The sequence below is a fragment of the Quercus suber genome, unplaced genomic scaffold, assembly GCF_002906115.3.
Source record: "Quercus suber isolate HL8 unplaced genomic scaffold, Cork oak 2.0 scaffold_122, whole genome shotgun sequence".
Classification (NCBI taxonomy): Eukaryota; Viridiplantae; Streptophyta; class Magnoliopsida; order Fagales; family Fagaceae; genus Quercus; species Quercus suber.
This window is the reverse complement of record NW_027069587.1, coordinates 545,363-558,454: the sequence shown is the minus strand read 5'-3', so window position 1 is coordinate 558,454 and position 13,092 is coordinate 545,363. Positions and strand designations below refer to the sequence as shown.

The following is a 13,092-nucleotide window of genomic DNA, read 5'->3' as shown; positions in this document are numbered from 1 at the left end:
AGGTGTGATCAAACATAGAATTTCAGTCTATCTATAAAACTTGTTGATAAAAATCATATTTATATAATAAAAAGGCAACAAATACACAAAATCTATTCAATTTGATGAAAGGAAAAAAAAAATTACCTGCAAGGTTGTAGGTAGGGCAAGAGAAGAAATGAAGAATATAGCAAATAATTGTAAAGTACGTAAGTAAAAATAATGAAACAAATTTGCTTTTAATTAAAGAATATAGATCACATGGAACAAAGCACTAAACAAAAGCCATAACAAATTAAATCCGTAATAAAATATTGATGTCAACAACAATTAATCATGTAATAAGAAATATAAAAAATAAAAAAATATTGCTTGCTATATTGACTTCTAAAAAAACACTAAAAGGTGTGATCAAACATAGAATTTCAGCCTATCTATAAAACTTGTGTTGATAAAAATCATATATATATAATAAAAGGCAACAAATACACAAAATCTATTCAATTTGGATGAAAGGAAAAAAAAAATACCTACAAGGTTATAGGTAGGGTAGAGAGAAGAAATGAAGAATATAACAAATAATTGTAAAGTACATAGTAAAAATAATGAAACACCAAAAAAAACTGTGTGTATATATAGTGGGAATTTTAGGTTGTGAAGAAGATATGAATAAAAAGAAGTAGTTTAAGTGAAACTCAAAACTTTTTTTTTTTTTTTACTTTATTATTAGGAAAAAGATGACATAAGTTGCAAATTTATCCACCAAAAAAAAAACCATAGGAAAAAAAAAAAAAAGCAAGTTCTATTCTTTTTTCTTTTTTTTTTTTTCCTTTTATGCTTTTTAAAGAAATGTAGGAAAAAAAATTCATCAAGATCAAGATGGTGTCAACTAAAACCATAGATTTATGGCAACGGTAATCACTTTCTCTCTTTTATATGTGTGTGTATATATATATATATATATATTATAAACAATCTCTTTCTCATTACGATGGGATTTGGATTTTGCACATGGGAGCTACAATTATTTATAATAAAAAAAAAAAACATTTTATCTACTCATTATTTGCTGTGGCATACTAGCACATGGGTTTTCATTATCTTGACTGTGGAGTGTTGGTGTCAACACAGAGCTGTTTCATACTCATTAAAATTTCAACAAATTAAGAAGTTATACCCTTATCAAAAACAAAGATTTAAAATTGATCTCTCTCTAGACTTTGAGTCCTTATTTAACTATTCTTTCACTTTAACTACTTTAGGTTTACCTACTCTATGTATACTCTAAATTTTTTTTTTTTTAGAAATTATAGATAAATTAATAATAAAAGGATTATATGAAGAATTTGGATTGTGATCAAATTAAAATTTTTATCAACTTAAAAATTATAGGACAAAAAGATTAGGACAAAAAAATATATCTATTTTTGATTTTAGGGTTTGTTGATAACATTTTAGATAGACACAACTGTCATAGTTGTAAATCAAATATTACTTTCATTCATTATTTGATTTGTCATATTTATCTAAAAAATATATATATCTATTCTTAAAATCTAAAAATTTATTAAAATTTGCAATTTAGTGAAGTCACGTGGCGTAACCACGGCGTTTAAGCTCAACTTTTATATATATATAATATAATTATAATGATGTGTAAATTTGTGAGTTTACAAAGTTGATGTGTCAAAATTTAAAAGATCAACAAAAGACAAAGACTTCATTATATATATATATATTATATATAGATCAAAGTCAATACTGAAAGAAAATTCAATTAAATTCTAAATTATATTCCAATTGTTGTCTAATTTTCACGGATCCTATCTAAGGTTTTTTTTTTTTTTTTTGGCTCTAAGTGACTTAATATTATGCAAAAAGACAAAGACTCCAACCGTTTAACAAAAAAAAAAAAAAAAAAAAAAATCTCAGCTTTTATTTTTCCATACAACACAATAATATAATATAAATCAATACAAGAAAATAATATAACTACACCATAAAATATTATAAAAGAAACATTTAAGGGAAGAGAAAGAGAGAGATGACTAAATAAAATAATTGATTTTAAGTTTACAATCGGGTGAATAGTAGGTTGTAAATCTAGCAACTTATTGTAACTAGGTTGTATAATTTTTTAGATATATAACCTCGGGGTGTTGCATGTTTTGGGCCACATAAAGTATAAAATAGCTGTTTGGGGGGTTTTTCACCCACCAATAATAATGCTTTAGTTAGGAGTTCATAGTTCATACATGTTTCTAAAACTACCAAATTATTTAGACCCTAGTTACAATGACCACTAATGTAAATTTTAAGTTAATTTACTAATTTATAGCCCAATTGTGTACATGATTAGCCAATAACATTAGTAAGCATGGATAAACAATATAATCAACACAAATCACAGCAAATTAATACACAATACCACAAAGATAACACTTGAAGAGAATAATTTGAGAACTGAGCAAAAAAACTTTTATGTGGCCTCACCACAAAAAATGAGCCGTTTTTAGGTGAGAATCAGGATTGCGGTTTCATGGAAAATGGGTCTCATATGAAGAAAACTATAGCTCTTTGAGAGAAAGTTCTTGAAGAGAAACAATGAGAAACTAAATCTTTCATTGAAAATAGATTACATGAGATACAACACATATAGGCTAACTAATCATAACAGATTTAGATGCCAAACTCTATCCTAAGAGAATTGTGTAATGACTAATAGAATACAAACACGTGTACAGTAGTGTAACTAACTAATACCACAAGTTCTTATACTAAACTACACACAGCTTTACAATATTATGACTGAACTACAGATCGTTTATGTGACTGTGCTTGTCTATGAACTGAAGCTCTGTTGACTGAGTGACTTGAGGCAGAACCATCAACACCATCATCCTTTACATTATATATGTAGGCAAAAGGGTTGGTAAAACAGAGAATTTGTAGCAAAATTCTCGACCATACCAAAGAGTTCGTAGGTATGAGCATGAGGTGAGCCGCGTACAATCTCACTTATCAACAACTTTTCAATATGACTGAACTACAGATCGTTTATGTGACTGTGCTTGTCTATGAACTGAAGCTCTGTTGACTGAGTGACTTGAGGCAGAACCATCAACACCATCATCCTTTACATTATATATGTAGGCAAAAGGGTTGGTAAAACAGAGAATTTGTAGCAAAATTCTCGACCATACCAAAGAGTTCGTAGGTATGAGCATGAGGTGAGCCGCGTACAATCTCACTTATCAACAACTTTTCAAACTTGATTTTCGTACCATCTTTGCTTCATACCATTCGTAGGTGCGAAAAATCATTCAGCAAGCTTCCTCTTTTGCACTAGGACCACCTCAAACCTCAAGCCCAATACTTGTAAAAGCCCACAAAAATATACATTGAAACAATGAAATTTGAAGCCAATAATACAAATAAATTTATCCTGTAATTAGCCAAACTTATAAGACTTAACAGTTTAATCTTGTGTCTCTCTTATATTTATAGAAATATTACATTTTCTCGTACAACTAACTTTTACACTATTTATAATGTCATTTCAACTATTGATTTACATGCAAGAGCCTTGTAGTTTAACTGTCACTTTTTGGTATTTTCAACAAGAACATCCAAAGTTCAATTTTTCCTATCTCTAACTAAGGATATATATTAAAAAAAAAAAAAAATATCAATTGACATTATTGGTATCTGGTACCCTAATTTGAGATAATTGTATTGCTATGCCCCTACCAGGCTACCACCTAAATTGGGGGTTAGGTGAGAAAAAATTTGGGATGAAATTATCTTAACTAGTTGCAATTATAAGATTCTAAAAAAAAGTTGCAATTAATGAAAAACCATTATTTTTGTCTTATTCAACACTTGGTTAAAACAGTATGGGGGTATATATTGACAAAATTCTCTCAAATTTGGGTGTTAGTTAAGCACATTTTGGAAACGTTAAATATTAAAGTATTCCTTTCCAAGTATCAGACATGATATATCTCATGGTGTGGCTCTAGGATTTTGCCTCTCAAATTTTCATGTTTGTTGTAAGATTGAATTACCTCAAACCTCTAATCACAACATTTGATTCGAAAATTTTAGTATCTTCATGTATTTAGAATCTTAGGAATATAAATAAGGGCAGAAATTTAGTTTGGAAGATATTTTTAAGTTAAATTTTTTTTTTTTTTTTAAAAAAAAGAGAGTTTATCATACGGGTCAAATTCAAATAATACCAAAACTCGTTTTATTAGACTTAGGCACAAGCAAAACCAGCCCCAATTCCATGACCACTTATTAGGGCGGATGAAAACCGTCCTATTTGGGTTAGGTACCCACTAACAAGTGGGTTTTGCCATCTCTATTCACGTCACAAGTAAATCATAACATCGACATTGTGTAAATGTATGAAAATCAACAAACCGACACATTATTATTTGGGGCTAAATATACACCAGGACATTTGATATAAATGTTATTTTCTTGTCTTAGGTATAAAGAAGCAAAAATGCTACTTTGATACTTACATTTTGTGGGGGATCATTGTGTTTTGCACATTGCAAAAAAAAAAAAAAAAAAAATCATTTTGGTTTTTGTCTTCCTTAATAAAAAAAGCCACATTAGGAGCTTTTTTTTCCCAATCCCCGCGCCCCCCCCCCCCCCCCCCTCCTTCTTTTTTCCAACTTTTCTTCACTATTATTTTTGCACTTTCTTGTGATTATTTGGTAATGAAGCAGAAACAAAACAAAACAAATTTCAATTTCTTCACTCCAAAAGAAGAAGGGGAACCCAAAATCAGATGGGTATATTTGCAAAAACGACAGGGCACCAAATGGAAATGGAGTTTATTTATTTTTTATCTACATACTAGTATACTACAATCAATTATTCAAAGCAAAAGAAAAACCCGTCAAAACTAGACTAATATTTTACAATCGAATCTCCAATTGAAGCAATAAATGAAGATTTTGAGGGAGGAATTGAGGAAAAGGAACGGGTTAGAAATGCGTAGAGAAGGAAATGAAATTTTTGTTTCTTTTGTTTTGTGCTTGGTTAAGAGCAATTGCAAGAAAGTGTAAAAGAAAAACAAAGAAAAAGAAAAAGAAAAAAATTCTGCTGCTTTTATTATTTTTATTTTTAATGTAGCCTTTTTTTTTTTATTTTTTTCACACACTTATTTGGGAAATGTTTATTATTTTTTATGTGGCTTTTTGAATGTTAATTAATTTTTTTTAATTACTCTGTTTGTTAGTCAGGTCAACTTTAGGTGTACCATGTTAGCCTTTTGTTAGCCACATCAAATTCATCATTGAGATGATGACAAGGACCAAAATGAAACATTAAAAAAAAAAAAAAAAATTCACTTCTAAGTGGATTTTGCCATCCCTACTCACCAAAATGAAACATATCAATCAAAATGAAATCACCCCCAAAGTATAACAACTAAAATGCATTTTTTTTTTAAAAAAAATCTAGATTAAAGGGTAAAACTTAAATACAATTCTTTATATGCAATACATAGGTGCATTTTTCAATAGTGTATTCCATGTATTGGTAATCAGTTATATATATCAACATTCTCATAGTACTTTCTCCCAAAAAAAAAAAAAAAAATCTCACAATATGGAGTTTCACATTGTTGTAAGCCCTACACATTATAAGAGAGAAGATCCATATATTTGATGCATAAGTATGAAAATACCTCTAATCTTTATTCACCGTCATTGACTAGTAGAATTTTTAATTTTAGCAAAAAAAAAAAAAAAAAAAAAAAAAAACGAGTAGGAAATATTGATAAGAGAAAATGGAGGTGTTTAACCTTCTTCTCCTCTATTTGGTAGAGAAGAAAACTTAGTAGAAAGAAAGATGGGTGGGGGAGTATTTTATCCTAAATACACAAAATGTTTTCTTTCCAAAATAGAGAATAAAGTTTTCCCTAATAAGGAAAGAAGAAAAATTTATGATTTTACCTCATCTCTTTAATGTAAATATGGCATAATAGTAAATTCATATACTTTTTTTTTTTTTCTATACCCCATTCTTCCTCTAACCAAATTAAAGAAAGTTATATTTATTTTTTATTTTCTATTTTTATTATTTTTTCCCTCTCCTTCCCATATTGTCTATTTCTTCACCTTTACATCCCTTCAACCACAAATGGTGGAATCTTTCTTTTTACCAAACAGGTGAGAATAAGGAAATGATAATAAAATAAAATAAAAAATAAAAATTTGATAATTGGAAAGTTTCATACATAATGTAATGGCATATAAGCCAAGAATGTGAGTTCAAATCGCCCACTTATTTTAAGAAAAAAAAGAAAGGGCACAAGTTATAAGAAGTGTAGTAATCTTGAAATAACTAGACAAAACAAATCCCTTAAATGTTTTCTTAGATAAAAGATTTTATTATTTTATTATATATTTATTTAATTTTTTTTATTAAATAAGAGTATAAAAAAGATGGTCCAAATTTGTGGTACAATAAATAAGGTCTTTGTTGGGTTATAAATTGAATCTGGTTAATTAATTCAATTATCAAAGTTGATTAATTAGATTAAATTACATGCAAATCTTGGAGGCATCAACAAATCACTAAATAAACTAATATGTAGCAGAAAATAAATAACATAGCGATTTGTTGATGAATGAGAAAAACCTCTCACAAGGCAAAAACCACTCCCAAGAATCCACTAATCAACAATCAAGCGATTACAAGTATAAGGAATCTTACCACTACCTTACCCTATTCCAAAATACCAACTTACAGTTGAACTTTTGGTCCAATACCCAATTGGATTCGATCTTGTAATAGACTTCTTTGCATGCATGAATCTCAGTACGTGACTAACTCCAACAACTTGATTGACTGTTATTGGCTGCAAAATTCTTCACTTTAAAGACATTGAAGATCAGGTAGCATTTGGTTACAAATCCCTAAGGTGCACGAAAAGTAGTAGCTTCTCATAGAGTATATGAGTTTTGAGTCTCTGTTTTTGTACTTGATAACTTTTAAAATAAGCATTTTATATGTCTAGGGTTGTAGAGAGAGAAATCCTAATCATCTAAGTCATCATGGGCCGAAATTCAGATTTGAGAATTGTGTTGAGCTCCTGCATTGTGTTGAGCTAGTGTCAAGCTTTAATGAAACAATTTTTCTTCACTTGTTTCTTGAATCAATTTTTATATCTTTAATGATACCACTTGTAAAGTAAACTTTACACATTTGATAATATATTAAACCCAAGTTAAATCTATCCAATTACAAATAAAGTGCATTTTGTCAAATGATAAACTAATACATAAAAAATATGACCTATCGGTCTTAGCATGGGTTGGATATTAGGTGTGACAGGTAATGCATTAGAGATATCATAAAAGTACTTTAAAAGTCACCCATAAAAAAAAAGTACTTTAAAAGTCCTAAGGATCTATCATTAATGAGTTTTTAGCGATTCTTTAAAGTTGAAATTTCAGAATTTTAGAAAACTCAGCAGAGTTTTAAAGAACTTACTTAAATGTCAACTAGTTTTTCAGATAAAGATTTATATTTGCAAAATCTCTGCTCCTAAAGTTTTGTAACTCAAACTCTAGTTAACTACTTCCCATAGCAAATACCAAACAGGCACATTGATTTCAACACTCTCAAATGATGGTGTCACACTAATTTGTCTTATTATTATCTCACAGCTAAACTTTATAAAAGTTGAAATCAAGCTTTTTTAAATTTATTTTATTTATTATTATTATGAGAATCAAGCTAATTTCATTTAATATTTGGGGAATTTTATTTTTTATTTTTATTTTTTTGCTGAATAATATTTGGAAGTAAGTTAAACGTGCGATGTATAAAACTCGATACCGTGTAGTACATTCAATTATGCAGTAGTAACTTCTATGTTCCATTTCTTTGTGTCTGTCTGAAAATACCAAATCCAAAGGATTTTTTTAAAAGAAATCGCAGTAAAAGATTTTGTTCCACTCTCTGCCTTGCTTTCTTTCTTTCTGTGGCATTCCTTCTTTGTGAGAAGCAAACTAGAGCTCAGCAATGGAGGAAAACAAAGCAGAGATCACAGAGTCAGATCAAATGGAAAGTACTCTAACAACCCATCAAGTTCCAAAAAGAAGACAAAAGGGAGGCATTATAACCATGCCATTCATTATAGGTAAACATGTATTATGTAACATGCAAACGGTAAAGACTTTGTTTTCTTTTAGAATGTGAACTGGGTTTACGAGATTTTACTGATTTTTTAGAAGTTTATATATGATGTTCTTCATTATTCATTGCAGCAAATGAGTCTTTTGAGAGAGTGGCAAGCTTTGGGCTAATTCCAAACATGATAGAATATTTGATGACAGAGTACAACCTGGGATTAACCAAAGGGAACAACATCCTCTATTTATGGTCAGCTGCCTCCAATTTCATGCCTATCTTGGGGGCTTTCCTCTCGGATTCTTATCTGGGTCGCTTCCTCACCATTGGCTTGGGTTCCATAGTCAGCGTGCTGGTATCTTTATCTTCCATTTTATTTTATTTTTCTTTTGGTGCATTGCTTTAATCTTCCGAATTCAATAATTAAGTGAATATATTATCCTCTTTCTGTAGACAACTCATATATATAGTCCTTGTATTTGGGATTTGCAAATCTTAAAAAAGAAAGAAGAAAGTTGTTTGAGAGAGATACTTGATCCATGTGATTTTTGCAGTCTGATTTTAGCTTTGGCTGGTCTAGTTATGATCTAAGCACACCTGTTTTATTGTAAATTTAAATTAGAAGATATACTGTTCCTAGACATCTATGACTATGATTACTTCAAATTCTCATTTTTCACTGCTTGAAGGAATGGGGGACATTTTGAAAAGAAAGAAATTACATTTATTTGATCATTTTGTTGGTGTCGAGACTGGTAATAGGAGCTTCACTGTTCATTATTATGCACAAAATAAATTTGGGGATCTGTTATTTGCAATAATTTGTGCACATAATTGTCACAACTTTACTTTAATTTCAAAACAAATGGTCGAGACTCGAGATAAGGATGTGTGTAGGAACCATCTGCACAAGCCATGAGCAAGTAGGATACCAGGTCATTAGAAGTTCCCTGTTTTTCTGAGTTGCTATTGTCATTATCGCCTACTGCACACCCGGAAATAGGGTAAAGAAATTGATGCATTAGAAACTTCTCTTTGATACATGGTTTTTTGGGGTACTTGTACTGTCATGCATATAGAGTGCATGTAATAACATTTTGCAAGAAGAAGACACAATCAAATTAATAAAATACAAACTATGAAACATTAACAATTGTGCAAGGAATATGTATGAAGAGATGCAGTAAACTTCTCACGTTGATGCTAATATGTGTTTAATAAAGTCCATGGTCAACTACTAGGATTAACAAGTCAAAAGAAAACAAAAGAAAAAAAGGCCTTGAGTTTGTATCAAGGAAAGTCACATTAATTTTGTCATTGTTTCAGGGTACAGTGCTTCTTTGGTTAACAGCCATGATTCCACAGGCAAAGCCTCCTCCATGTAACCAATTAAAAGGCAGCTGTAAATCTGCAACAACAGCCCAAATGGCTCTCCTAGTATCATCATTTGCTGTCTTGTCTATTGGAGCTGGTGGCATTCTGCCATGTTCCTTATCATTTGGAGCAGATCAGTTGGCCAAAGGTGATAACCCCAGAAATGCAAGGGTCCTGAGAAGTTTCTTTGGCTTGTACTATGCTTCTCAAGCTATTTCTATCATGCTGGCTGTGACAATTATTGTTCCAATTCAAGATCATTTCAGATGGAAAGTGGGTTTTGGAATTCCAGTGATACTTATGTTCATCTCCGCAGTCTCCTTTTTCCTTGCTTCCCCCTTCTATATCAAGCAGAAAGCTAAGAAAAGCTTGTTCACTGGTTTTGCACAAGTTATTGCTGTTGCTTATAAAAATAGAAAACTTGCAATCCTCAATAAGAGCTCAAGTGAAATGTATCATCGAGGAAAGAACTCGCCTCTCATTGCACCAACTGAGAAACTAAGGTAATGTCAACATAATCATCTTACTTGTAGGCCTATTTTATGCAGAAAATTTTGCAGTAACCCTTCATTGTTTTATTCTTGTTAGGTGTTTAAATAAAGCTTGCATCATTAGAGATCCTAAATTAGAAATAGCCCTCGATGGATCAGCTTCAAATCCTTGGTGTCTCTGCACAATAGAGGAAGTAGAAGAGCTAAAAGCTCTTATTAAGGTAATCCCTTTGTGGTCTACAGGGATCATGGTGGCAATAAGCTTCAGCCAGAGCTCATTCCTATTGCTCCAAGCTAAATCAATGGACAGACACATCACTTCAAGCATTGAATTTCCAGCAGCCTCTTTTGGGTTCTTTGCCATCATTACTCTAGCAATTTGGGTTGCTCTCTATGACCGAGTAATCCTTCCCTTGGCATCAAAAATCAGAGGGAAACCAGTACGGCTTGGTGCAATTCAAAGAATTGGAATTGGGATATTCCTCTCTTGCATGGCCTTGGTAGTTTCTGCAATGGTTGAGAATATTAGACGTAGAAAAGCAATCAAGCAAGGTTTTATTAACAATCCAAATGCAGTTTTGGACATGTCTGCCTTCTGGCTTGTGCCACAATATTGCTTGCTTGGATTAGCTGAAGCCTTTAACGCAATAGGCCAAATAGAGTTTTATTACTCAGAGTTCCCTAAGAGTATGTCAAGCATTGCTACTGCTCTATTAGGACTAGGAATGGCTGTGGCAAGCTTATTAGCCAGTCTTATTCAGAGCACTGTCGATAACCTTACCTCAAGAGGGGGAAAAGAGAGCTGGGTTTCAAAAAACATTAACAAGGGTCACTATGACTATTACTATTGGCTTCTTGCTATAATGAGCTTTTTCAATTTACTTTATTTCCTTGCATGTAGTTGGACATATGGCCCTTGCACAGAGGAAGGGGCTGAGGAGGAGGGAGAAGGCTTTAATGAGGGACAAGAGTTGCAATAACTGGTATTGCTGTCTTGAGTCAATAATTTTCTCATGCGTTGATCAATGCATCCTCATTTTCACAATATGTGGACCCCCATCATCGTTGTGTGCCCTACAGATTGTGAGAGAAAAGATGTATATATTCAATGTATTAGAGACCTACATGTCCTGATTGTGTAACATTGATTTGAATGTTGTAGTATGTTTACGAGCTTGCAAGAAGCTAATACCTACTTATTTGGGAGATTGGTTATTTGGATTAGAATTCTTGCAATTATGATCTCTATTGACTATTATGTACAAGTTTTCTTTTTCTTCAGTTCAATGTTCCCTACAAGTTACCATATTCCTTTGACTCATTCAGATGCATACTTACAAATTAGTTACATCATTATCAGAGCTTGGATCTGGAGCAAATTGTGCTTGAAGTGGTAATTGAAATTATTCCTCTTGATTTTCAACTTCAAGTCCCATTTGGGTTGGCTATTAGAACCCATAAAGTGGTGGATACCAATAAATATATTCTGCATTGCTGGACCTCCTTATCACTTGATGCAAATGACAATATATCTTGGACAGGACTACTAGCGTCCAATACTCAAGTTAGCAAGTTTTGGGCCAGCCACTTCGAGTGACTTTACATTAGATATTTCTTCTAGTGAAAGTCATGGCTGGAGTAACTTCCTAGGCCATTTTGTATTTAAGCACCAAAATTGAAATGCACTCACAAGCCAAACTAAATGTCAAGAATATTAAAATCTAAAGATAATTCAAAATATATTAGTATTTTCTATGATAGGTTATATTTTGTGTTGGCATATTTCATGTCAAAATTTTCATGTAATTAACATTAAAAAAAATATTGTATTATGTTGTATATGGGTCTATTTGTAATTGGGTTACGGTTCTAGTGCTGAAAATTGAAGTCACTGCAAAAGGAGTTTCAATCAAATGAACTAAATTCACGGTCCCGCAAAACTAGCACGTGTCAAGCATTTGAAAATTAATTGGGAAGGATTTCGACCTTGACTGGAACCTTGGTCAACCGAAATAATCTGACCATGAGAGAAATTAATTACAAACTTTCTAGTTGTTTCGACCTTTACCCTTCCTTTATAAGCCTCATTTCCCAAAAATTGAACCCTAATTCCCAAAGTTGAGAGAAACCTATCAAAAATTGAGAGCTAAACACCTACCCATTCTCTCTACTTTGTCTCTCTCACTAAAGCCAAATTTATGAGGAGATTAGATCCTTCACACCCATCACCATGTCAATGTTGTGAGTGTTGTTTGGAGGAGCCACCACAAATTAGCCATGGAGGCTTGAAAATGCAATTTGAGCTCAATTATGGATTTGGTTGCTAGAGTAGAAAAATGACTCGAGAAGTGAATTGAGAATAAGAGTTTGGAGGGTTTGATTACAAGATTACTGCATTACTTGGAGGGTTGTGAGTGTAATTTATACTGCAACTATTTATTCTAGTAGATCATTTTTGGTGGTGCCATAGAGAGGTTTTTCCGCTCAATTCTCGAGTTTTTCTCTTTGAGAACACATTTGATGTTATCTTGTGGTATTGTCTCTGGGTCTTACATTTTATATGCTACAATGTGTTTATCCATGCATACGCTTGGTGTTAATTGATAGATTAGCTTATTTATTTATTTATTTATTTTTATAAGAAATGATAGTAGACTTTATTCATTTTATATCATGCTTTACAATGGAAAAGAAAAATGAGGAGCATTCTTCTAACCAAACAATAACTTCTTCATTTTTCTTTGTAGCACTAGCAAGAGCTAGAGCAATACGATTACATCTTAAAGGAACAGAAACAAAGGATTTACTAACAAATTGTTCACAAATAAGCTTAATATCCTCCAAAATTCAAACAACCACTTCTAGGTAAAAAATCCTATCAGAGTTAAGGAAATCCACCAATTTAGCAAAATTGCATTCAACGATGACATTGGAAAATCCGTTGTTTGGACAGAACACGAGCCTTTTGCATAACAGAAGCTGCTGTCCAAAGAGAGTGAAGTTCCTTCCAGGTTTGCTCACGCGATGCCACCATAACTTCTCCGTTTGAATTCCGGATGAGGAAACCCACACCAACAGAGGACAAAGA

The 13,092-nt window shown here is 31.9% G+C and overlaps 1 protein-coding gene across 1 annotated transcript; it reads left to right on the top strand.

The window, feature by feature from the left end:
- The first annotated feature begins 7,869 nt into the window (after positions 1-7,869).
- LOC112027317 (protein NRT1/ PTR FAMILY 1.2) lies at positions 7,870-11,310 on the top strand. The gene is made up of 4 exons (XM_024059997.2): positions 7,870-8,149; positions 8,277-8,494; positions 9,466-10,016; positions 10,102-11,310. Exons 1-4 carry the CDS (start codon positions 8,032-8,034, stop codon positions 10,982-10,984), a joined length of 1,770 nt encoding a protein of 589 aa, XP_023915765.2. The 5' UTR covers positions 7,870-8,031; the 3' UTR covers positions 10,985-11,310.
- The last annotated feature ends 1,782 nt before the right edge of the window (positions 11,311-13,092 follow it).